Source organism: Mustela lutreola, chromosome 11, assembly GCF_030435805.1.
Source record: "Mustela lutreola isolate mMusLut2 chromosome 11, mMusLut2.pri, whole genome shotgun sequence".
In the NCBI taxonomy this organism is placed as follows: Eukaryota; Metazoa; Chordata; class Mammalia; order Carnivora; family Mustelidae; genus Mustela; species Mustela lutreola.
This window is the reverse complement of record NC_081300.1, coordinates 40,032,396-40,055,552: the sequence shown is the minus strand read 5'-3', so window position 1 is coordinate 40,055,552 and position 23,157 is coordinate 40,032,396. Positions and strand designations below refer to the sequence as shown.

Below are 23,157 nucleotides of genomic sequence, written 5' to 3'. Positions count from 1 at the left end.
AGCTGTGCATTTTCTTTTTTAAATAAACTTTATTGGAAATAACACAAATACCTAAAAAACTCCTTAAAAACATTAAGATTCAAGTAAGGCAAAAAACTGAGTTCCAAAATCAATCAAGACACATTATTTGTGTAAATAAGAAGGAAAACGTATTCCTAAAATACCTGAATGCTAAGTATCAGAATATATAAATCCACAAAACCATTTTGTTTCCATTTATTAGTGCAACTCTTAAAAAATAACCAAAGTGTTTCTCAGTGGTTACTTCTCAAAATGAAAGACAAAAGTTTATAAATAATCCCAACTAGGAAAGAGCAATGAAGAAAAAAATAAATCATGAAAATACCAACAACTAATCCTGTTTTAGGTTTCTTGAAAATTATTTTATCTTGAGAACTTGGCCTTGACTGACATTTGCTTTTCTACCAAATCTGAATAAAAGCCACCATGTTTTGCAGAATGTGAAAATTATTTCTATACAACCAATTATGAGGAAATCCTTTTTAAGTGGACACATTTACAGGTAATCCAGTTTCTGACATTGCTTTATAATTAATAAACTACTAAAGCCTTATTAAGCATAGAAGAGACAGTGACAGAAGAGGACATATAAACAGACTGGTATAAATTTAAAATCAAGAGCATAATAAATGAACATATAACCTAGGCATAAATGAGGCCTGGTTACACACTATTATTAATACTTTATAAAGAATATAGTAAAAAAATGAAATATAGCAACCTTACAAGTTCATGCAAAATAACTTTAAAATTCTGAGTGTATTTAATGCTTTCAGAAATTTTATAACCTCTTTTGAGAAATATTTTCCAAACAATACTGCAAATAACAGACTTCCCTCAATCAAAAAGCTCAGATAATTTCAAAAAAAGCATATTCTTCAGTTGTGCTGGTGCTGTGCCCTTACCTCCCCGACAAACTTCTCACAAGGAAAGGAAGGCAATAAAGACTGCTGAGTAGGCTTCCAGTCTGAAGTACCTCCTTAAGTTAAATCCAATTGCTTAATTTATAACACAAAGCAAAACCTTAGGAACTTCTGGCATTCTGTTCCCATTTGATCCTCAAATGTCAAATTCTCTATGCCTTATCTAAATGTCTCTAGGAATGTAAACATCTAGATATTTCTTAGCCCCAAACCAAAGTCATTATCTTAATTCCTTCTCTTCCTCCACTCACTGTTTCAGTGGATAGCACCCCCAATCTATCCCAGCAAACCTTAGGGATCATAATACATACTTCTTAACTGGGAATGGGAGCTACTGCCTCACTATCCCCACTTCCAATTTTCTTTTATTCTTCACAAATTCCCATCAGTTCTTTCTCCCATACAACTCTGAAAGCTAGTTACTTCACCTGATTTTCTTGTCCTTACAAGTTCAAGGCTGTTGTTTACTACAACAGCCTCTGAATTAGCACCCTGATGTAAGCCATTCTTCACATGGACTGTGTCTCATATCTGACCTGTGCTTCCCACCTGAACATGGACCAGAATCAGCTGGTGGGCGTGTTAAAAAAAGAAAAGAAAAAAAAAAGACTAAGGGCCCCATTCCCAGTTTTGGTTCGGCAGGTCTGGGGTGTGGCCCAAGGACTTGGCATTTTAACAAGTTCCCAGATAATGCTGAGGCTGCTGGTCTGAAACCACATTTTTAAAAATCACTTTATTCGACAGACTTTCAAAAGCGCTAATCTGATGAGCCACACACAGTACCTAGAAACCAAATTGCTGACAACTATCCCCGCCCCACCAGATTTAGCATTACTAAAGCCATGGGTTCTACAGTTAGACTACAGTTTAAATATTAGCTCAACAATTCTGTACCTCGGTTTTTTCAAGTGTAAACTAGGAACAATAACTGCACCTACTTCTTGGGCTCATTATGGTGATTAGGTAAGATCAAACATGCTAAGTGCTGAGAATAATGCCTACCACGTGTTCAAAAACTCCACAAACAACATCTAACACGACTTCTTACTCTGAAAGCTATGGCAGCTAAACCCAGTATGGTTCACATCTTTATCATCTCTGGTCACACTGTCTTCCTCATACTCTTATTCCTGTCCAGTCTGTATACTACTGCTGTCATCAAACCTCCTACTGTCCCATTCCATCCCACAGGTCTGTATTACATGAAGCATACTCCTCCAGGTCCTCAATCTCTTCTTTTTATGCTTCTGTATCTTACTTTAACTGAAATTTGGCTGAGTCCACAGCTTCCTCTATAGCCCTCTTGACAACAGATGCTGTTCTTCCACCATCCCCACATCTCTGGTCAGAACATATCATTAACGTAGTTCTCAGTGCCACTTCCTGATGATTTCTTCCTCCTATCTCTTCTGCCAAAACACCCATTTTTTGGTCATAAACTTCTCCATAGTTTTTCATTTTTTATGTCCTCATACTGACATACTAAAACCAGCAACAGTAACTCAGCACAGCAGATTCTTTGGGGGAAGGGGAAAGGATGAATATTTTGAAGTATTTGAGGGAAACACTGCTTCACTTCACGTTCATGTCATGCGTCTGTGAAGCAGGAGCATACCACCTAGATGAGAAACACTGCTCTAGGCTTCTCTTCTGTATCAGCTCTTGGCTTCAATTATTAAAAGCTTTGGCATGAATTTGCTTTCCTCTTTTTAATCCCAAGTCTTGTCATCATGTGGACAACTTTATCGTCTAAGTAGACCACTCATTCAACATCTTCTCCAAGTTAGTATATTCAAAACTCAGCCATCTACCTTCCAAGGCCATGCTGTGATTTTTTTTTTAGCCACCTAAAATAGCCACCTCTGAAATAATACTCTGTCACTCCACTCTCTAACAACTATCTCCCATCTCTCCAGCTCTCTCACTCAATTAGACTTCTATTCTTAGTGTCAAAGTGATGACCAATGACTTTGGCACTCTATTTCAGTGTTTCTCAACTTCAGTTACTGTGGCGTAACCACTGTTTAGCAGGTATTCACCCCCTCACCCTTCCCACTGGGGGACTGTGGATCCTCCTTGTTGATTGTGAAGGTGAAGCTAACTGGCCAATGGAATATTAATGTCTTTGATGCAAACAGAAGCCTTAAATGTGCTCTCACAATATGGTCACATTTGTACTCAAGAAATGCCAGGAGAAGAACATATCCAGGGAGCTGCTTCCCAATTGGACTAAACCCAAAATATATATAGTACAGACATGAACCCAACCAACCCACAGCTTAAAGATGAGCTTCAAGCCAAATAGTAGCTGACCTGCAGATCCATGAGTGTAAGAATGCCTTGCAGGCTATCCAATTCTGGAAAGGTTTGTTATGAAGAATTACTGTGGCAACAATGACTGATATGGAGATGCACAGTGCTATCATCTGAGGACTTTAAGAAAATAAGATGCCTGGGTTCCACTGCCAGAGATTCTGACTGAGCTGGCATTGAGCACTGGGATTTTCTAAAAATTCCCCTGGTAATTCTAATGTGCAGCCCGGGTTGGAAAAAACTGCACTTTTTATCCTTTTCTAACCTGTCTTGTTTTCACATACTTCCATACAGTTATTATTTAACTCTGATGTTTTATTTTTAATCCATTACTCTACTTTAGCTTGATCATCTAGGTGGTATGCCCCTTCCTCACAGGCATGTAAGATGAATGGGAGGTGAAGTGATGATCAAATCTGTCCTTCTCCACATACTTCCCTGCACTGTCTAGCTTCTATGATTCTTTTTAACCCCAATAGAATCATGTGGAAAACTACTAAATGCCCTTGCCGCTAAAGCGCAGCCAGGGTATTAACCGCTAAGGTTAAAAAGAAGCACTGTGGAATCTAAGATATTTAGGAAGTACGTGAAGCAGGATGGGTCCAATGAACAAGAGACAAAGTAGAACAATGGGTTAAAATGAAACATCAGGGAATCAAAACTGCTCATGAAAGTTCATGAAGTCAAGACAAATTCAACAGAGATAAAAAATAAAATTTTTTTTCTCAACTATGGCTGCACTTTAGAGCAACATTAAGACCTGAACAAAAAGGATTTTATACATAACTTAAAATGGTTAAAATTTTTAAAAATCCGGCAACAGTGTTGGTAAAGGTATGGAGCAAAGGGAATTCCCATATACTGCTAGTGAGATGTGCAAGTTGGTTAAACTATTTTGGAAGAATTCCTAGATAAGTATGACCCCCCCCTCAAAAAAGGCAAGCACATGTATACCAGGATATTATACACAAGATTATTCACAGCCGAATCCAAAATAGCTCAAATAGGGAAATAATCCAAAAGTCCATCAATAGTAGAGTAGATAAATAGATAAATTGTTCCAGCATGTTCAAACATTCATAAGGCAATGAAAATTTTATTGCTTCATGCAATAGTTGACAATTCTAACATATTATTAAATGAAAGAAGCCAGACATAAAAAGAAAATGCTCCATAATTCCATTTATATAAGAAGTTCAACAAATGCCCTAAGCAAATCAAAATATAGTTTTATATTTGGTTGGAAAAATTATAAAGAGAAACAAAGTGATTACCAATATTGGGGGCACATGGGATAGAAACTGGGAGGGAATACACAGGGGGCTTCTATGATGCTAGCAATATTCTATTTCCTCAACAGAAGCGGTTATTTTGGTGTTAACTTTGTGGGGAAAAAAAAAAATCACCAGGGCCATACATGTTGTTTTTGAACACTTATCTGTGTGTTAACCTTAACAAAGAAAGGGTTTAAAAGTGGTTAACACCATTTAAGTTACTTTTTAAATATGCCCGATGTTAATGCTGTCAAGGTCTTAATTTTGCCCAGCTATCTGTGTGTCCTTAGCCAGCTTCTTCTCACTCTTCTCAGAAGTTACCCTACATAAATTTCACTTCTCAAAAATGTTCTTTCCTTTATTCTCTTATCACCTACATTACTTTGAGTAGCTAACCTTGCTCCTAGAAATACTCCCTAAAATGGAAGCACTCCATCATGTGTGAACTGTTAAAATTTTCTCCCTAATTTCTTCTCTCCTTGTTTCAAAAGTATGGAAGTCCCTTCTGCAGTTCAGAGCTAATCCCATCATTCTTTGGTATATCTTTCCATCTATTAAGGATTCTGTTATTCTCCCTGTATCCCATCATTTCCTTTAAGACCATAAACATAACCATATCTTACTACTAAGAAAACAATATTGAGTGGCTATTCCCAGACCCCTGTTCATAGCCCTGCTTCCTGCGTGGTCCACACTAGTAGAATACACTTACTTACCTCCTAATCTCTCCTCAATCTATTATACCCTGATTCCATTCCCATTATATAGTCACATTCTTCTAAAAAACCACTAATAACCTCTTCATTGTCATATCCAATAAATCTTTTCATCCATTCACTACTTGACATTTCTGCAGCATTTTAAACAGTTAAACCATTTTTCTTTCCTTGAACTGTTCTCACTCAGCTTTTGAGTGAGAACTTTCTCCTCATTGGTCTTTTCTTCCTAATTACTTCTTAACTCGTCTTCTTTGTGGATTCCTTTTTCTTCAGCTTTTCTCTCAGATGTCATTGTTCTGCAGGTCACTGTTCTCTTTTTGTTCTATCTCACACCATCCCCACCCTTATCCAAAATTCATACCTTCAATTATCACGTAAAAGTCTTGTTCTAATAGACATCTCTCCATCTTTTCTTATACCTCCAAACTAGCAGCTTTTTGAAGTGTCATCTGACTTAGGACTTCTTGTTTTTAGAACCTTAAGTTTACATAATCAAGCTACTTACCAAGACTGCAAATACAGATGCCCCTTGAAGAACACAGGGGTTAGGGATGCCGACCTCCACACAGTCAAAAATCTGTGTACACCTTCTGACTACCCAGAAATTTTTAATAGCCTACTCCTGACTCAAAGCCTTACCAATAACATAAACTGTTGATTAACACATATTTGCTATGTTATGTGAATTACATATTTTTATGATAAAGTGAGCTGGAGAAGGGAAAACGTTAAGAAAATCCTTAAGAGAAAATACATTTACAACACTGTATTTATCAAAAAAGATCATGTACAAGTAGACCTACAAAGTTTAAACTACATTGTTCAAGGGTCAACTGAACATGATTCTCCAAGAAGTTTAGCACTTAGCACTTAATAAATCTTAGTAATGTTGTCTAAATTTGAACTGTTTGACAAGTCTATACTCTAGTCATTTCTTACATTTAATTTGTATCTAAAACAAAACCAAAATGATAAAATACTTTTTCTTGGTTTTGACTTACTAATAAACCTGCTCACCTAGAGTAAACATTCAGCAACTGAGGTGTCAAAGGCAATATCCACCTTTAACCACAGCTGCAACATACAGTAATCATAGTAAAAGGTAAATTATATAAGAGCAATTTCCACAGACTCAGTATTATTTTGAATTTCTTCTTCAATACTGGAGTTAATGCCCTTGTTAAATAAGTGTGAACGTGTGTGTGCACACGGGCACTGCAGAAAAATTTTAAAATAAACCTCAGACCTTTTTTGATGAAATGGATGATTAAATGATTCTGGATAGTGAAGACTTGTTTTAATGAGATTAGAAAGCTGCTCTACTGATGGTCTTAAAGGAACTGTAGTGTTTTCTGGCCTGAAAAATTTTAATAGTTCCATTTCTGGTGGCTCCTGAGAAAAGAAAAAAATATATTTCACAATAAAAACACTGTCTTGTTAAAATATAACATATACAAACAAAAGAAGTTAAAACCAGTTGAGATAAAGGAAAGCACGAACAATACTTTTTTCTGCTCTTATTTACACTAACAGAATCATCTGTGATAGAACTTGGAATAAAGAATCTAGGATCAGAGTCATTTATTCATTCCCTATTTATCATGTGTAGTTAGATCTGAGTTCTGGCAACTTTATGTATTAGCTCTGTGATCTTGGATAAGGTATTTACTACTTTAAGACTGAAGTTCCTTACTTGTAAAAAGGGGTTCATAATTTCAAAATCTGTTGTCGTTCTCATTTGGTAAAATTCCGTATTACTTAGTACTTAAGCCACAGACACTGAATTGTATAGTACTTGCTTTAATTGTTGAAGAACTAAAATTGCCTTAAAACTTCATTTTGAAAATAGATTGCTGTGTTTTATAGATTATAGTACTTCATCTGTAATAACTGAAAGTTAACATGCATGTAAAAGTCTCAATATAGCCAGTGTCAGGCACACCATAAACATTTCAGTATCATTATCACCTAAATGAAAACAGAGAATATCGCCCCCTTTCTACTATTATTATCTTTTTTAAGCTTTTTTTCTCCATTTTTCTTTACCATCCAGGAAAATTTTGATTTTTAATTTCCAGCTAGCCTTCTTGGGATTTTTGACCTGCACTAGGGATTGGGCTACCTATAGCCCACGGGCCAAATCCAGCCTGCTTCCTGTTTTCGTAAAGAAAGTTTTATATCCATTTGTTTATATACTGTCTATGGTTGCTTTTGAACTCCAACAACAGAGATGAATAATTAAGACAAAGACCTTCTGGCCAGCATAGCCTAAAATATTATCATCTGGCTACTGACAGAAAAAGTTTGCTGATTTTTGATGTATACAGCTGTGTCTACGGCCATACCACTCTGAACGCGCCCGATCTCGTCTGATATATACAGCTGTAAAAGCAAGAACTAAATTTGCTTTTGATTCAGAAGTCAGAGAAAAGTAACTAAACGTTTACTTTGGAAGAAAGAAAAGAAGAAAAGCAGAACTTCTGGGGAACAAGTTATGTTCTATTTCTTGATCTGGTTCTGGTTATACTGGAGTGTTCTTTGATTTGTGAAATTCAGAGCTATTCAACTATTCTGTATTTATCTTACACTTTAATAGAATGTTTAAAAAATGCATTCTTGTTTAAAATACTCTAAACATAAAAAAATAAGCTGTTGTTTGAGACTTCTAAACTATACTAAATAAATTTCCATATACCACTTAGCAGTGAAAAACACATGAACAATGGCCACAGAAGAATATCAAAGACCTGAGCTAATTTACTGAGAGAATAAAGTTTCCCCCTCTCCCAGCTTAAAAGTAGCAAAAGTATTTTCACAACCAGTGATAAATATTTGTCCAGTAATCTGACAGTAAGGATCTGATTCATACCTTATGACAGTTCCACCACAAGACAGGCAAGGAGTAAAGAACTATTATCTTTGTCTTATAAGTGAGTAGTAAGTTATGTAAGTAATTTGGTCATCAATCTGAAAGTCTTTGGGCTCCAAATTTATTATTCACAGTATTATGAAACTGCTTTATCTCCCAAGCTCAGTTAATCATATAAAGAGAATAAAAAATATTTCAAAGGTGAAATACAGAGAAATGACATGCCATTCATGGTATATAAAATGACAATATAACAAGAATAAATTTTATAGAAATCACTTTTTCATTTTCTAAATGCTAACTCTGCCAATGTTTAAGATGTTCCAAATTATCAGAAGTTATGTAACATACATATATGACTAAAACTTGAGACTTCTGTATTAATCAAAGGTGAAGAAATAATTTTTTATTTAAGAAATAGATTTGGGGTTAAATTTGATATCTTCATTAAAACTAATGTAATATTACCATTTGTAACCACTGAAGTAAAAACTGATTCAAGTTGGAGAACTGCCAATGGATGCTAAAACTAGTGGACCTAGGTTTGATAGGAAACCAGACATTTACAAAGGTCCAAATTATCTCCCCACAAATTACCTATTAGAAAAGGAAAGGAAAAACAGTAACTATACTGCAGAAAAATATGGGGATACCACCTTAATCAAATGATCCATCACTGATAACGAAACAAATTAATAGTAGGCGCTTTTTGATATAATACACTGACAAGGACATAACATCAATTCTGTAGTATTCCTGCCAAAAAATGTATAATCTTAATCTAATCATGAGGAGACACAAGAAAAACTCAAAAAGTCATTATTCTAATATTAAAATAAATAGCCCATGCTCTTCAAAAACGTCAATGACAAAATGACAGATCAAGGCTCAGAAACTGTCCCAGATTAAAGGAGACTAAAGATATGATAAGTAAAGGTTAATACATGATCCTGGACTGGATCATGGGTAGGAAAAAAAAAATTGTCAAGCATATATATGATATCTGAATATGGACTACATGTGAGTGCAAACTTCCTGAATTTAATAACAGTGTCTGTGATTATGTAAGAATTATCCTTATTTTTCAGAATACTCAGTGAAGTAAACAGGGGTAAAGAAGGATGTCTGCAATTTACTTGGGAGTAATTACTTGGGGATGATTAAGAAAAAGAAAAATCAGTGTGTACATAAATAGAGAAAAAATGATAAAGCCAAGAAGGTAAAATGCTAACCACTGATGAACCGTAGTGAAAAGCAGAAGAGTCCTTTATACTACTCTTGCAGCCTTTCTGCAAGTTTGAAAATTATTTCAAAATAAAAGTTTTCAAAATAATGAGAAAGCTTGAAATTGAGATCCAAAACTCATAAATACAATATGAGGTCACTGTTCAAATTACTGGATGTGCTTAAAGTTTGTTCATATATACTATGAGAACTTTTTGGTAAAATGAAATAGTATCTCATGAGAAATCAGAAATCACTGTATTAAACACTATTACCAGCTGCTGCACCACTCCTCGGGGCATCCTTTACATTTATGTTTTGCCCTCCCTGGAGTTCTGCAGTAGTATCAGCATGTTTCCCTTCTTCTCAAGCAAATTATCTTTTTGCAACTATGAATTCTAGATTCAATACAGAATATTTATTAGAAACCTCAAGATCACAAGTGCATCTTAATACCCTTACGAGATGCTAATAAATTTTAATTTATGCCCAATTCTCCTTTTTAGTGTTCTGCCACCAACCCCACCACTCAAATCTCAATATAAAAGCCTGATCAAACCAGACCCCTTCAAAAACCCAAAAACCAATCAAACAAAAAACTCCACAATTCACAAGATGACCCAAAGAAAACTCTTATTACCTGTTTCTGAGGACATGAAAAGGCTTCTTTTCCTATAGTGTGAAGAATAACATGATGCTGACCTTCCAAAATAAGCTGCTTACTATCTTCCACTACATAAGCCTAAACATACAAAGCACAAAAATGTTAACTTTCTCGGCAGTAACCTCAAAAGGAATGAATGCAGTATTTGATAGAAGGTAGAAATATTATAGCTACTTAACAATTATCAACACCATGGCTGTGTCAGAATTTCTACTTTTGTATATTCAATCAATAAAGAATCTATCAAAATCCGTTTTTGCCTCAATGTAACACAGTTGGCCTCAATATGTAAGGGATACATCTTAAGATGTTTTTAAATTTATTCTAATAGAGCTCTTAAACTAGTCCAAAAAACAGTGCTAGAACACAAGCCTTTTTGTTACTGGACTGCCAATATATATAGGCAAAACATTTTTTCTCAGTCTTGCTTCTGAAATGCTTCAGGGTTTATCACCTAGTAGAACAAAATCAGTGAGTACAGTCATAAATCTTCTAAGTGGAAACGTCACACCCTTGGATATCTTAAACATAAGTACATACACTTAAAAAAAAAAAAGGTTGATTTCATCTATATCAAAACACTGGGCCCAGCATATAACTCATCACTGTCTTGAATGCTTCTGTCCCAGAGAAAATGTTATATGTATATGGCTTTGATATACTGTTATCATCACATTATGCAAATGCAAAGGCTTAAAAACTTTTTGACAAGCTCAATTTTTTTTACTATCAGATTCAACAGACAAAATCTCTCAGGCAAAATGCTATAGAAGTTTTAAAAGTTTTCATTTCATATTTTCAATTTGTGTACTTATTTAATCATGGCTAGTTTTGCCACCTGCAGACCACACTTGGAATAGTGCTGCATGAAGACACAGGACAGCCTGGGACCTGCTCAGTGCACATTAACACACAGCACAGCAATGCTAGAGTTAAACACTTGCTGGGGTAGGCCTTTAGTGGAGAGGATGAATACTAAAGGGTAAGGTCTGAGACATATCCTGTTTTTTCCAGTGATCTCATGGAATTGAACAAAAATCACCCAAAGCCTTGTCGAATTCTCTAATGCCTTCGCCTCTCTGCTTAACATTTTAATACAAACCTTTATATTTTGTTAAGACTGGTCGGGAATTGTTCTGTACCCCTTTTCCAGTTATTTTTCATAAAAATATTGTCTGACCTCTCCATTTTTCTTCTACATCCTATTTTATTGAAAGACAACCATGCTTCCTGTTTCCTACTCCACAACTTAAATGACTTTTTAAGTTTCCTTTCATGTAGTGTGTCATTTTTGCAATATCTAGGGACCTCACTAAAGAAAATTTACCACTTTCTCAAATGAGATTTGATAACCCTATCTTAGATACTATTCACTACCAATTTAATATCCTATTCTTTATTCTATTCAAACTTTCATTTTCTGGCCAAGGAGCAACATAATCTTAGCATTCTTCTTCATGTAATCAGCAATAATTGTAGTAGTAGGCTGCTATTCAGGGCTGTTTTTCCCCCCAGCCAAAGTAACTGTGGTGTACAGATACATTACTCAAAATCTTGCCTCGGAAATATTACAAATTGTTACATGGCAGAAATCTGGGGAGTGCAGCCAGATATCCCAAGGATCTAGTATACATTTAATGAGGGGTTCGTTTACATTAAGGAGCAGTATCGCTGAGCCTGAAAATAGAAGCTTCTTGATTTCTAAGCTTTAAGAACACTTAATTTCAAGCTAAAAATGTTTTTTTAGTAATAAATACCTTTTTAATAATAAATACCTTTTTAATAATTAATAAATACCTAAATCAATGAAAGTATCAATTTGTTTAAGCAGTTTTATCAAAACTCATGCAAAAAGAAAAAGAAAAAAAACTCACACCAGCTTGGTTTAAAAAAATATTTATTAGAAAATGTATGATATAATTAAAAAGAACAGAATATCTGAACCAATTTAAAAATACGTGTATTGATCATCTACTATGGGAGTATCTCTACGTGAGTCCTTGTTTCAGACACCAGGAAATCAAACCCTTCCACACTGTTCAGGTAACTATCCTTGGACAAGACCCTTAATTTCACTGTAGAATTGTCTTTTAAAAAGTAATACATAATTACACATTACATGTAACGTAATTTATATATAATTACAAATTCTTATAATATATGCATAAAATACAAAAGGGTGCACTGTGAAAAACAAGCCTCCTTTGTATTATAGTAAGTAACTTCAAGGAAGACTAATGGCTAAACCATCTCAATCTGGTCTGCCATGTGTGGATCTTATCTGGATATGATTTTTAAAACTTAAAATATTTTCAAATACTCTGGAAAAACTGAAAGCAAACCCAACAAATAGATAATAATTCAGAATTATTGTTAATTTAGTTGGGTGAGATAAAAATACTCTGGGGTTATTGTTAAATAAGAGAGTCCTCATCTGCTAGAAGTAAATATGGAAGCACTTACAGATAAAATATTATGTTATTTAAAAAAATACTACAGCAAAAAATGAAGGTAAAAATAAAAGAAAACAAAGGAGAGGGGCTAATGGAATAGATGAAAAATGAAGAGCAACATATTAGTGACCATGGAGCCCGAGTAATGGGTATCTGAATGTTCACAGCTCTATTTTTCCTTTTTTTTGGTGTTTGAAAATGCCCATAATAAGGAGTTTAATAATGATACCTGTTGTCATGGAGCTTATCATATCTACAATATTTTCAGTACCACTAAGAAGTAACAATAACAAAAAAGGAAGTTATCTAATTTGAATGAATTCTTTTCTAAGTAAAAAAGTCATTATAGGGTGGGGGTGGCACCTGGGTGGCTCAGTAGGTTAAGCTTCTGCCTTTGGCTCAGGTCATGGTCTTAAGGTCCTGGGATCGAGCCCCAAATCAGGCTCCCCAATCAGTGGGGAGTCTGCTTCTCCCTCTCCCTCTGCCCTTCCTCCTGCGTGTGCATGTGCACTCTCTCTCTCTCTCTCAAATAAATAAAATCTTTAAAAAAAGATTTAAAAAGTCATTATGGGGGTGAGGGGATGGGTGAGCCTGGTGGTGGGTATTAAGGAGGGCATGTACTACATGGAGTACACTGAGTGTTATATGTAAACAATGAATCTTGGAACACTACATCAAAAACTAATGATGTACTTACTGTATGGTGACTAACATAGCACCATAAAAAATTTTTTAAAAAAGTAATTATGGAACTGCTAAAAAAAAAAAAAAAAGGTATAAAATAAATACTAAAACTGAAAATTTTATGCAAATATAAATAACGGTTTACATTTGTTCTTTAGCTTAAGGCTCAAGTATCTACAAAGCAAGGCTTCTGAAATAACTTTATAACACATACCTTCCATAATACGACAATATTCAAATCCACCTCACTGCACTTCTGAATTAATCTCACAGCATCCTCTACTGACTGTTTTTCTGCATGCACAGATGGCTGGGCTTGTGGTTTCTTCAATTCAGAAGATAAACTTCGATAAAAGAAGTCTGCACATGGACTTGCTGAACTTATTATCTGTTAAGAGAAAAATCACTTATCTACATAAATGTTTTCAACTAAATATACCCTGCCAAAATGTAACTTCTTTCTATATTTCTATATTAACTAAAAAAGGCTTATTCAATCATTTCTTGTCAATGTGTCAGTACCGGGAGGCTGTAAAACACACTGAGACAGTTAAACACCTAAAATATTTGGTACAAATTACCCTAAATCTTAAAATTGCTATCTCAAAATAATTAAACTATACTGCCATGACATTAGTCCAAGTATCGAGGGAAGGTAATGAATAGTTCTAAGAAAATGAATAAAAAATAAATTGCTGAAAAGTAGTATTCTTTGTACTACTAAAATAACAAATATCTCATTCAAATACTTAGAATATTAGACAACATCTAACAAAACAGAATGCAAATGTAATTGCTGTATCTTAATATGGCTTTTATACTTGAAGGGAGAGAACATGAAAAAAGAATTTTTAAAAAATTTTAAATGGAATTGGAACTACAGAGATTTCCTTTAACGGAATATTGTTTCATAGTAAAATCTCTATACTTATGATTCCCCGCATTATAGGCTATGTTGTATAAATGTTAAGTTTCAAGTTAATTATTAAATAAAAATATGCAAGTTTTTGCCTTTAAGAGTGAACTATTTTCTGGTAAACAATTGTTCCAATAGGTTTCTCATTAACCTATAATGCTTTGTGAGTTCTATTTACTCAACCAGATTTATCAATAGGGAAAATGTCTTTGTTTCTGCTTTAACAATACGACACAAAATTACTTGACAACAAATACAGTAAAAATTACAATCTTAATATAATTTAAGGGCCTTGATTTGTCTCTAACGATTTTAAGTTTCAAAAAGAAATGAACAGAACAAACAACTGAAATCATGAAATCTAAATTCAATCATTCAAGAGGCACAATGTGGCTTCATTTGGAAATTACTGGGCTTTTGGTACTCTGAGATATTTCTAAATAACTATTTCTTCAAGTAGTCAAAAGACAGCCACAAAGAATGTGTGAGATGAAGGCAAATGTTAAGAGAAATACAAAAGTGTAAGAATGTCTAGGATTATCAAAGAAAAAAATACAAAGAAGAAACAGTAACTGAGTCAGTAGCAATAATAACAGTAACAGGGCACAACTACATGGAATTTTATACCCTTGGTCCAATGTTTCTCAAAACAGATCACCAGATCACCTCTTCCGATTATCTCCAGAGCTGGCTGAAAATGCACATTCCCAAACCACCCAAGATGTAATGAACCACAGTTTTAGAGTTGGGGAGGCAAAGCCCTCATTTTTACAAAATTTCCTAGATCAAAAATAGGGTCTACAAGCTGATAACTTCAACATTACCTAGGAACTTATAACAATTTATTATACGTATTTTTTAAGTAAACTCTGTGCCCAATGTGGGCTGAAATTCATGACCCCAAGATCAAGAATCACATGCTTCACTGACTGCATGAGCCAGGTGCCCCACCATCTACAATTCAGACCCTCAGATCCCACCCCAGGCCAACTGAATTAGAATCTGCATTTTAACAAGAACCCCAAATGACTCATACGCACAGTCTCTAAAAGTTTGAAAACCACTGCTCTAGGTGATTCTTACAAATAATTAAGTGGGACTATCACTGTCCTAGACGACATATTTAAAATCCCTCAGAATTTTTTATTTGGATGTCAGAACCATTTGAAACACCAAAATCTACATGATTATCATCTTTATATTCCACTCTGACCACTTTCCCTCATAAATAGGTTCCCTTGTATAATCCGGTTTCATTTTTAATCCCAAGGATTATATTTTTTACCTGTGATATTCTCAAAAGGAAGTTAGTTTTAAATAATTAAAATGGTATAATCCATATAGCATCTCCGCTCTGTTTTAGAACACAAAGGTAAATTGTAAATCTGAACAAAGCTGACATGTTCATCCACAAAAGATTCTGTGGATTACAAAAGCAATAGTTTTGCCAAAATAGTGAGAGATTCTAAAACTGTGACTTTTAAAATCAAATGCTATTGTGCTTACTTGCATACCTGTTCATTTCCAAAGATGATATCTGCAAAGATATATTTTTCTGAGAACTGTGTGGCAACTAAAAAACAGGAAAACAAACTAATCAATATCATTGTCATGAAATATAAAATGACCCTTAGGAAAGTGTAAAAATAAACTGAATTTACCTTCTTTTTCCCTACATCGTACTGCCTTGAAGCAAAATTTTCCCTTCTCTCTACTAGCAAGTTTGGCATCTAGAAAGAAAAGAAAAAATTTCTAATTTCTAATTTCAGCTGCTTATGACAGGGTAAAACATAATTCATTATTCAAACTTCCTTAGTTAAACTGAAAAATAATTCATAGTTACAAATAAGTTTAATGAAAAACATCTCCTTTCATCTCCATAAAGCAAATTTCATTCAGTTCTTAAAAAGGAAGAAATTCAATTTTCTTGAAATTCACGTTTGTGCATGCATGTGCGCATGCGTGTGTGTGTGTGTGTGTGTGTGTGTGTGTATGACAATACAGATAAACAGAAAAGTTTAAAAGATCAGAACCTGGGAACCAGGGAGCCCACATTCCCACCACTCTACCATTTCTTCATTTCCTTTCAGGATTTCTTCATATATATGGTTTATATCAATATTAGTATATGCACATACTGTCCTACAATGTATTTTCTCCACTATTGCAAACACTATGAAAATGTTAATGTATTTTTAATAACTAAAAAATAGTCTGAGTTATAATTTAATTCTCATTAAATCTACACTGAATTTCTCTGCATTAAACATAACCTTGCAACACACTGCTCTGTTTTCAATGTATGGATTTTCATGTATTTTGAATTGATTTCTTTGTATAAGTTCCAAAAGTAAGGATTACCAACAGACTAAATAAGAGTTTAAACATTTTCATATTTTTTTGAAATATACTGTATAATTCTCCAGAAAGAGCAAATATCATTCTGCCACCTTCACTTCACTCTTAACAAGCACTTAGCATTCTCATATTACTGCCAGGATAATAAACCTAAAGAAATATTCCGGAAAACAATTTGTCAATATATTTATCACAAGTATGTATATTCTTCTGTTTAAATGTTATATAGGTATGGAAATACATGGAAAAGTCAGTCACTATAGAGGTATCATCATTATACACAGAAAAACAGCCTACCAATGGCAAAGGAAACCAAAAGAAACCACCATATTCTAGTCTACATGTTTCTGTATTGTTTGAAATTTTGAAAATGATCATGTACTCAGGCACTGATTTTCCAACAGAATAAAGAAAATGCAAACAGAAAGATGTGGAAGGAAATAAAAAGATGGAGAAGAATGGATTAAGAAAGGTAATTTGATTCACAGTCAAATAAACTACTGAAAACACAACTGAATGCTTAAAAAAGTTAATTATTAAATTATTTTTTGAAAAGGTACCAACAATCTTATATGATATTATAGTACTACTCTGATACTCTGAAGCAATGAAGATATGAAAATTTACTATGAAGAGGGAAAAAGTCACAAACCTACCTTTGTTTTCAGAGAGATTTACAGATTTCTGTAACTTCCAGTGTTTGCTACTACTTGATACTTGTACTATATGGAATTCCTTAACACCTGCTTCACTCTATCAAAAAGAAATAAGAGTCATTCAGGACTTAGGAGGACAAACTTAGAGTATAATGAAAACAATATTCTGACACTGCTACCAAAGTAACATAAGACGAAATTTTTATTTTGAAATAAACAATATAAATTTTAGGAAGCTTACGTTATTTAAATTCTTCCTTAGACATTCTTTTTTTCTTTTAAGTATGCTCCATACCCAGCATGGAGCCCAATGCAATCTTGAACTCACCACCCTGAGCTCAAGACCTGAGCTGAAATCAAGAGCTGGATGTTTAACTGACTTTGCCACCCAGGTGTCCCCTCCTTAAACATTCTGAAAACAGAGAGGTCATCATTTTACCCAAAAACTATATTTAACTATAATGTACACCCCATAGCAAATTTTAAAATACTGAACAGCATTCAATTATTAAAACCTATCATAATTAGTTACTGGGAGTATTTAATAGATCAAACATTATATGTTATCAATTTTTTTTTTTTTAAGATTTACTTACCTATTTTAGAGAGAAGAGACAGAGTGTGTGTGTGCGCGCAAACGTGGGGGGGGGGGCAGAGGGAGAGAGAGAGAAGAGAAACTTAAGCAGACTCTGCCCTGAGCATGGAGTCTGATGGCAGAGCCTGGGCCTAAACTAAGAATCAGAGGCTTAACCAACTGCACCACCCAGGAACCCCTTGTTATCAATTTTGAATCAAAACTGTAACATTTTCTTTTAATTTCTTCTCATCTTTCTGAGGTATCTCATTCTCATTAAGGTAAAAAACAACAAAAACAAATCAGAATCCCAAAATATAGCCAATGCAATGAAGTTAAACTGTACATAACTTTTTATTCTCCTGAATGAGAACTAATTTGAAATTATTAAAATCTTAAAATTTTAGGAATACCTGGGAGGCTCTGGCAGTTAAGCCTCAGGTCATAATCCCAGAGTTCTGGGATAGAGTCCCACATCGGGCTCCTTACTCAAGAGGGGAGCCTGCTTCTCCCTCTACTTACCACTCCCCCTGCTTATGCTCTGTGACAAATAAATAAAATCTTTAAAAATAATAATAAATAAAATCTTAAAATTTTATTTTTACAAATGTTACTTTCTTTGAAGATCATCAAAGTATTAGCAAATATCTTAAAAAGAAGCAACCTTACAAGTTTATGAAGCCAAAAGTAAAGGACATTACACAGTAACACTTCAAATAAGTATTTGAACTAAATCAACCTGAAACTAAGATGCTATTTTAATCATGAGATCTCATTCCCTTAATATTCACTTTTATATTTAGAGTATTTAAACAGGAATGGTGAAAGGTCTGAAATGCTTATTATATGAAGAAAATGATACTCTCAGAAATGTATAAATGAATGTTATCAATTTAATATGGAATGTGAAATCCTAATACAACTGTAAATTTAGTTATATCAATAGATTCTCAATGGTTGAAACTAGAAAGCACTTTATCTCTGTGGTACTGAATTATTCACATATAGAGCTATGTATCATATGAATATATAAATACCACCAGGTCCTTTTTAGACCTAAAATTACAAAGCTAATGGAAAATTAAGATGTTTTCACACTGTTGTATATGAACATTCCTAAATTCCTAGCTTATGCTATCTTGTGGGGGAAAAAATCCTTTACTAAAAACAAAGTAAACCCTTCAAATATAATTAAAAATAAAATTTCATTTTAAACCAACTTACAGTGTTGGTATTTTCCACATCCACAAAGACTAGCATATTGCCCCCTCGGCCCTCCTCATCTTCAAGAGAATTACTTCTGCAGACAGTGGCTCGTACATTCAAAGATCGGCTGGTACAAATAACTGCAGTGTGTCTTAATATTCTGTGCCTGAAGAAATACAAAATTGCAAATTTAATGGAAGAAGCTCCCCATTTCTTATGATTCTCTAATTCCAAACAAAGCTTTTAAAACCTAATTGCTCCCAGGGCCATTTATACTTAAAACAAAGATAAAAACAGAGTGTAATACAGTAAACTTATCTAGTTAGCATAACTTCAATTCTTTCTTCTCAATTTGGAAGGAAACTAATAGTCTCCCAGACTCCAGGCATGTCTGCTCACTAAACTCATCAGTATAGCACATGAAATAATTTTCATGTAACAATGTCCTGAATATGCTGCTTCTCTGATAGTGGTTCCAAAGCAACTGATCCCTTCAAGTAAACCTCAAACTTTCACCTGGCCTTGAAGGTCCTCCACAACAGAGCTTTTTACATTTCAATATTAATTCCCCTTTACTACTTCTTTTTTCTAATATTATCTCCTAAATTTCTTTTCTTTTTTTTTTTAAGTACAACTGAAATACAATGTCCTAGGAGTTTCAGGGATAAATCAAATTGATTCAGTATTTGTATACACTATGAAATGATTCCTTTGGTAAATCTAGTTACAATGTCATCATACAAAGCTATTGTAATATTACTGACTATAGTCCCAATACTGCAGATTACATCCCCATGACTTATTTTAGAAATGGAAGTTTGTACCTCTTAATCCCCTTCACTTGTTTCACCTGTACCCCCCCAATCCCCTTCCTACTTTGATAACCAGCAGCTTCTTCCTTGTGTTTATGAGTCTGTTTCTGTTTTGTTTTTTGGGATTCCACATATAGGTGAAAAAATCTGGTCTTCCTCTGTCTTATTTTTCTTAGCATATACCTTCTAGGTCCACCTGTGTTATCACAAGTGGCAAGATTTCATTCTATCTTATGGCTGAGTAACATTTGTGTGCCTGCGTGCGCACACATGCCCCATCTTCTTCATCCTTACAGACAGGACACCTAGATTAACTCAGTGTCTTGGCTATTGTAAACAATACTGCAATGAACAAAGGGGTATATATCTCTCTTTGGATTGGTGGTTTTGTTTTCTTCAGATAAATACCCAGAATTAGAACTAGGGATCGTATGGTAGTTCTATTGTAGTTTCTTTTTTTGCTGTTTTATGTAGTTCTGTTGCTGTTTTCCATAAGAAGCTGTACCAATTCAGATTTCCACCAAATGTATGTGGGTTTCTTTTTCTCTACAACCTCACCAACACTACTATTTTGTCTTTTTAATAACAGCTAATCTGACAAGTACGAAGTAACATATCATTGTGATTTTGATTTTTCATTTCCCTGATTAGTGATGCTGAGCATCCTTTCATATGTCTGTTGGCCACCTGTAGGTCATCTTTTGAAAAATGTCTTAGATCCGCTGTCCATTTTTAAATTTTTTATATTAAATTGGGTTAAGTTCTTTGTATATTTTGGATTATAACCCCTTATTCAATGCATGATTTGCAAATACCTTCTCCCATTCAGTAGAATGCCTTTTTGCTTGCTGATGGTCTCCTTCACTGGACAAAGGCTTTCTAGTTTAGTGTGATCCCATTTGTTTTAGCTTTTGTTGCCCTTGTCTGAAGAGACCCCAAAAAAACATTGCTAAGATCAATGAACATCAAAGAGCTCACTGCCTATGTTTTTCCTAGAAGTTTTATGCTTTCAAGTCTTACATTCACATCTTTAATCCATTTTGAATTTATTTTTGTGTATGGTATAAGATAATGGTCCAGTTTTCCCAATATCATTTATTGAAGAAACGATCTTCTCCATTATATATACTTGCTTCTTCTGTCATAGATTAATTGACCACATACACATACATTTATTTCTGGGCTCTCTATTCTGTCCCATTGACCTGTGTGTATTTTTGTGTCAGTCTCGTACTGCAGTGATTACTATAGCTTTGTTGCACAGTCTGAAATCAGGGCATGACAGCTCCAGCTTTATTCTTCTTCCTCAAGATTACTTTGACTGTTTGGGGTCTTTTGTGGTTCCATACAAATTTTAGGATTCTTTGTTCTAGTTCTATAAAACATGACATTGGTATTCTGATAAGGATTACACTGAATCTGTAGAGTGCTTTGCGTAGTCTGAACATTTTAACAGTATCAATTCTTCCGATTCAGGAACACAGTATATCTTTCCATTTGTTTGTGTCATTGCAATTTCTTTCATCGGTGTCTTATAGTTTTCAGAGTACAGGTCTTTTACCTCCTTGGTTAAATTTATTCCTAGGTATTCTTTTTTATGCAACTATAAATAAGACTTTTCTTAATTTATCTGATACTTCATTATTATAGTATAGAAATGCAATTAATCTCTGTATGCTAATTTTGTATCCTACGACTTTACTGAATTCATTTATTAGTTCTAACAGTTTCCCCTTTACTTGTTTTATACATTTTTTACACTGTAACTAAACTAATTATACTCAGTTTATAATTCCTAATTTATAAATCTTCATTTACATACAGTCACTCCCTGGAATACCCACTACTTTCTTGCCCATCCCCCTTGATATCCAAATTCTGAAGTCCTTACTTTTTTTGGAAGCTCATTTCATCATTACTGTATTCCACAAAGCCTTCCCTGACTGCCTTGGCCAGAGTATGCTCTATTGTCTTCTGAAGGAGAATTAATATTTACTGAGTATCTAAAATGTCCCCATTCTTATAAATACTGTTATTTTGCCCTCACAGTAAGTCTTATAAGATATTTAAAATATTCCATTAATAAATGGAGTAACAAGGGGCACCTGGGTGGCTCAGTGGTTTAAAGCCTTTGCCTTCAGCTCGGGTCATGATCCCAGGGCCCTGGGATCCGGCCCCACATGCAGCTCTCTGCTCAGCAGGGAGCCTGCTTCTCTCTCTCTCTCTCTCTCTCTCTCTCTCTCTGCCTACTTATGATCTCTATCAAATAAATAAAATCTTTTTTAAAATGGAGTAACAAAATCATTCCTAGTTAATTTTATAAAAATGATAATGGCATTATCACAAATAAAATAATTGCTGTTTAATAATATATAGGCCACCAACCCTTGTGAGCACCAAGGTTTGATTTCTTCGGTGAGCCTCATTACAACCCCACCCTAATCATCTGTTCTACAAATACATACTTTTTCCCCCACACATTCTCAGGAGTTAGGAGAGAGCACAGGGTTAAGAAAGGGTGAAACACAATAATTTTCTTAAAACAGGATGACTATAGCAGGCTGTCTTCATATACAAATGGTACCAGTGAATTTCATTATTACGTGATAACTTTGGCCAGAGTACTTGATTTTATTAAAGAATCATGAAGTTTGTAAATAAAAGCCACTAAAAAGATTAGGTAACCACATTTTTTGTACTTTTGGCTACTTAGAACTTATATTAGGGACAGGCTCAAATATAAACATCATGCATAATTTGGAAGGGGATAATTTCTTAAGAAACAATGATATGTTAACAAATATCAAAATGTTTATTTGAATTTGTACATATACATTAAACACAGGTTAAATCTAGAAAGTTTTATAATACTCACCGTATTTTAGGCTGCTTTTGAACACTTTCATAGTAAAACAAAAAGTTAATTTCATGGACACCTTCTTCATCTGGCCCACGTAACCACATGGGTAGCTGAACTGAAGCTCCAGGTAGAAGAACAGCGTCAGGAAGGGGAACAGGAATCACCTCTGGCTGACTCCCTATGCCAATGCCAAAGTCTACACAGGAAGCTGATGATACGAGTGCTGTACACACAGAGGTAGAATCTGTCACAACAGTCTTGTAAGCACTACAGTTCTCAGAAGCTGAGGGACTTAGTGGTGTTAGAGCAGCTGTGTTACCACCAAAAGTAAAGAACTCTGGACGTTTAGAAACAACCTTCAATCCAGTAAGAGGGCATTTGCTGACATTGACAAATTCTACATAGGCTTTTCGGATTTCTCCACAGAGGAGCCCTGTAGGAAAATGTATAAAGAATACCTGCATTGGAGGGAAAAAATATCATTATATTGTCTGTTAAAAAATCCAAACCTACAGTGAGTAACAATTTAAGATGCTACGTTTCTTTACTAAAGGTTTACAATTATTTTATTAATTCTCTTTGATGGCTCCCTGAATATATATGGCAATTAACACTCCATTTTACAAAAGAT

At 34.3% G+C, this 23,157-nt stretch overlaps 1 protein-coding gene across 2 annotated transcripts in view; it reads right to left on the bottom strand.

Annotated features, from left to right (window-relative positions):
- Positions 1-23,157, bottom strand: part of TRAPPC8 (trafficking protein particle complex subunit 8) — a 75,170-nt gene that overhangs the window by 2,094 nt on the left and 49,919 nt on the right. For both annotated transcript variants that reach the window (XM_059140804.1, XM_059140805.1), the window contains exons 20-27: positions 22,542-22,984; positions 18,873-19,020; positions 17,075-17,171; positions 15,722-15,790; positions 15,575-15,633; positions 13,359-13,532; positions 9,984-10,085; positions 6,497-6,642 (exon numbers count right to left, since the gene is read on the bottom strand). In XM_059140804.1, the coding sequence (XP_058996787.1) occupies positions 6,497-6,642; positions 9,984-10,085; positions 13,359-13,532; positions 15,575-15,633; positions 15,722-15,790; positions 17,075-17,171; positions 18,873-19,020; positions 22,542-22,984 (1,238 nt within the window). The remainder of the gene's footprint in view (positions 1-6,496; positions 6,643-9,983; positions 10,086-13,358; positions 13,533-15,574; positions 15,634-15,721; positions 15,791-17,074; positions 17,172-18,872; positions 19,021-22,541; positions 22,985-23,157) is intronic.